Source organism: Oryza sativa, chromosome 2 (assembly GCF_034140825.1).
Source record: "Oryza sativa Japonica Group chromosome 2, ASM3414082v1".
NCBI classification, from domain to species: Eukaryota; Viridiplantae; Streptophyta; class Magnoliopsida; order Poales; family Poaceae; genus Oryza; species Oryza sativa.
Genome location: NC_089036.1, coordinates 12,689,472 through 12,693,040, shown reverse-complemented (window position 1 = coordinate 12,693,040; position 3,569 = coordinate 12,689,472). Strand labels below are relative to the sequence as shown.

The 3,569-nt window shown below is 46.0% G+C and overlaps 1 protein-coding gene across 1 annotated transcript; it reads left to right on the top strand.

The window, feature by feature from the left end:
• The first annotated feature begins 374 nt into the window (after positions 1–374).
• Positions 375–1,398, top strand: LOC4329157 (predicted GPI-anchored protein 58). The gene has a single exon (XM_015769391.3). The coding sequence runs from the start codon at positions 401–403 to the stop codon at positions 947–949; it is 549 nt and encodes a 182-aa protein (XP_015624877.1). The 5' UTR covers positions 375–400; the 3' UTR covers positions 950–1,398.
• The last annotated feature ends 2,171 nt before the right edge of the window (positions 1,399–3,569 follow it).

Genomic DNA, 3,569 nt, shown 5'->3' with positions numbered 1-3,569 from the left:
ATCGCTTGGTTACGAGGAATGACTAGTACCATGTTTAAATGGATGATAAGTAGAATTACTTATCCTTTGTCTGTGTGTCAAGATGAACTATGACTATCAAAAGTAGATGGAGGGAGTACTATACTATTAATATCTGGTCCCACCTGTCATTCACACTGCGTCTGGGAGTTCATACTACTGCTGGCTATAAATCTGTACCCCGCTTCTCCTTCTTATTTATCTTCTTAAAATATATTTACAGCTGGCTCTGTTATGTTATTGTACCTTCATGAAAAAAAACGTGTAACCATATCATTTTTTTTTGCTTTCTCGTATCCCGAACGAATCTCTCCGTTACTCTCTTCTTCTCCCCCCAAATCCCCACCAAAAAGTTTGCAGACTCAAAACTTCTCCTTCTCCCATGGCCTCATCAGCATCCTCCGCCACCTCCCTTGCATCCTCGATCACGCCATGTTCTCCGGTGTTTGCAAACCGTGGCGATCCATCGCGCAGCAGCAGCAGCAGCAGCACCCGCCGTGTAACCTCCCATGGCTGCTCATGCCGTCCACCGCCGCGACCTCATTGTTCTGCGTCGTCTCCGAGGACACCCACCGCCCCGGGCTCCTCGGCGACGCGCGCTGCGCGAGATTCTGCGGCTCCTTCCCGGGTGCCTGGCTCGCCGCGGAGCTCCCCGAGTCGCGCGGCCGCGGCCCCGTGCTGCTCGACCTATGCACCGGCGAGTGTGTCGCCCTCCCGAGAGGCTGTGAGGCCGGAGAATCTTCCTCCGCCGATTCTGCTTCGTCACCGTCGACGACATCAGGAAGAGGTCCCCCCTGCCCGCTATGCATGTACTTCCTGGTGCTCGCCCGCAACCTCGTGCTCATGGTCATCAGGTTCGTCTCAACGAGGGAGACGGCGTTTGATGCGCTTCAGGCTGGAGCACGGCGACGGGCAGCAGCCGCCTCACTAGAAGAAGCTCGCAATCGGCGCCCCTGAGCGGCCGGAGGATCTTCCTCAGACGAGGCTGCTACTTCTCCGTCGATTTGTGCAACCCCTGCCCGCTCCACATCTACTTCTGCGACGCCGCCGCGAGCTTCCATGGTGCTTGGTGCGGGGACCTGGCACCTGGCGATGGACTTGGGTTTTTTCCATCGGCTAGAACATGCATAGATGGTCTCTGATCCAAAGATTCCAAGTGATGAGAAAACTCACAGAGCTCTGATCCAAAGATTCCAAGTGATGAGAAAACTCACAGAGCTGCACCTGTATCAGGATATAATTTTGTGGACACGTTCAGTAATCTGTTAATTCAGGGATGGTAACGCTTTTAGATTTCCCAATTTGTTTTGAGTGAGAAATGAAGAATTAATGAATCGTTGTTACTATCTCATGAGATAAATGAAGTATTTGGTACTGATACTTTATCTCTGACAATATTTCAGACTTGCAGTTCGGAGTTATCCTGACCTGAATATGGTGTTTAACTGTTTATTACTGAGGTTGCGGCCTCTTTTACCATTGCTTCCATTGATTTTTGATGCATCTGTTTTGATGTTAATCATTTTAATGTTCTACATGAATTCTGATCTCTGCATTTGTTTAATGACTGAATGATGCAAGTTTTCCTAGTTCCATTTCTGACAACTGATTGAGCTTATGAGTTATGGCAGCTGCTCTCTTGTTGATATCCCCCCCCCCCCCCCCTCTCTTTTCTGAAAGATTATTTCGAATGTTCTCACGAAATTGAAGTATGAACCTGGTTGGAATTTTCAGTGGTAAAGCAAAATATAATTCAACTGTTTAGTTTTGTGCAGAACATCGATGGATTTGGTTCTCCATGGGCCATGGCAACTTCAGTTTCTTACATTTGTTTTCCCTAGTTTGTCAAGTAGTACAACTGTTACATGTCATTATGTTTTTGAATTCGGATGTTTGAAACTGACATTTGGCATGTCAGTGTACATGTGTATTAACCATGAATGGCATTTTTGAACACTTCTTTTAACTTTGACCTTGCAAATTCACAATGTGTTGTAAGTGACTCGATGTCTGGTTTCAAATGAGTGGCTGTTGCTGCATGATGAAGCACTGAGTTGCCTGAATTTGACGACGTGCTGCCATCAACAGGAAGAAGTTGATATCCTGTAATATTGCAGATTAGAATTCTACTGGCACGTTAACTTGTGTGACCCTTGATTGAGTTGCAACTGAAGACTGCTACAGGTTGACTGATTGATCAATTGTTGATGACTGGCTTTTAGTTGCTTGTCTGAACTGCTGTATATTTTCAGTGTTTTGTTCAGAATGACATAGGACTTATGAAAGTTGCCTCTTGCCTGCCATCCCTAAACTTAAGCAACTGAAGAAAGTTAATGGTTCAGTACTTCAATCACAAGGCTACGGAGTTACATTAATTTTAGCTGGCATTCTCTGGATAATACTGTGGCAAGTTTTTACTTACAATAGGAGTATGTGAGTTCATTAATCTCAGCTGAAATTGAAATAAGTACAGTATGCATTGCCCAGGAACGAATATCATATTCTTCAATTTTTGCACTGAAGTGGGAAATGAAACCAGTTTAGTTACTTGAATCAGCAGAATGGAAATGAAAATTGTGACAGTGATGTCTGCCTATAGAAATTAACTACGTATTAGATTGAAGGGGCATTCCCTGTTCTGAATCTTCCAAATCAGTAGGAATGTGGGGCAGCAACCCATCTTACAGCTGTGTAAATTTTGTGAAAGAACAGAACAAGTAGGAATGTGGGGCAGCATGTCATGTAACTGGGTCGGATTGGTATGCATATTGAGCTCAGGGCTGGCTAGGCCCAATCTGCTGCGATAAGCCGACCACTCCAGCCACTACAAAAGGAGCAGAGCCAACAAATGGGGAAGAAAACAGAATAGAACAGAACAGATAAAACTTGACTTCTTCCTTCTAATGCTCTCTCTTCTTCAACCTCTGTACCTCTCTTCTCTTCTCCAATCTCTAGCTATGTCTTCTTCTCCAACCTACTGCTGATTCTCAGTCTTGATTCCATTTCCTCCATTTGTATCCCCAAATACTTATGTATCACCCTGCAAAAAAAAAAATACTTATGTATCAAGTATTGGAGGAAGAATTGTTTGCTTGTGCAAAAATTCACTAAATCACATGGAGTGGGTTCGTAACAATAAGGTATCAGAGCCAACAATCCGTGGGATTCCATACCAGAAGGCAAGGTGGATGACACACAGTGGCAGCAGTGACGTCCAGAGGCTAGATCCAAGCATTGGAGGTGGTTTCACTGGAGGCGCCTGCCAGGTGTTCGGAGAAATGCCGAGCTGGCTGGGAGCTGGTGCTGGCGCTGTTCTTCGTGTCCAAGTGAGCCAAGTCCTTTACCCGATGACTAGCGAGGTACTACATCAAGTCTACAACGGCTATGGAGCAGTGGCGGTGCAAGTGCTCGCCACGAGTTGTTGGGGCATTGAGGCGCTAGTCTGGTTCCGGTCAAGCTATGACGCAGAAAGGGCTCGATCTGACACCAATGAACGCAACATTTACGATGGGTGTTGCCTGCTTGATGTCCAGCACACGCGTCTTTCCCTG

Coding starts and splice junctions, on each gene's coding strand:
- LOC4329157 (XM_015769391.3), top strand. CDS start 401: ATGGCCTCATCAGCATCCTCCGCCACCTCCCTTGCATCCTCGATCACG.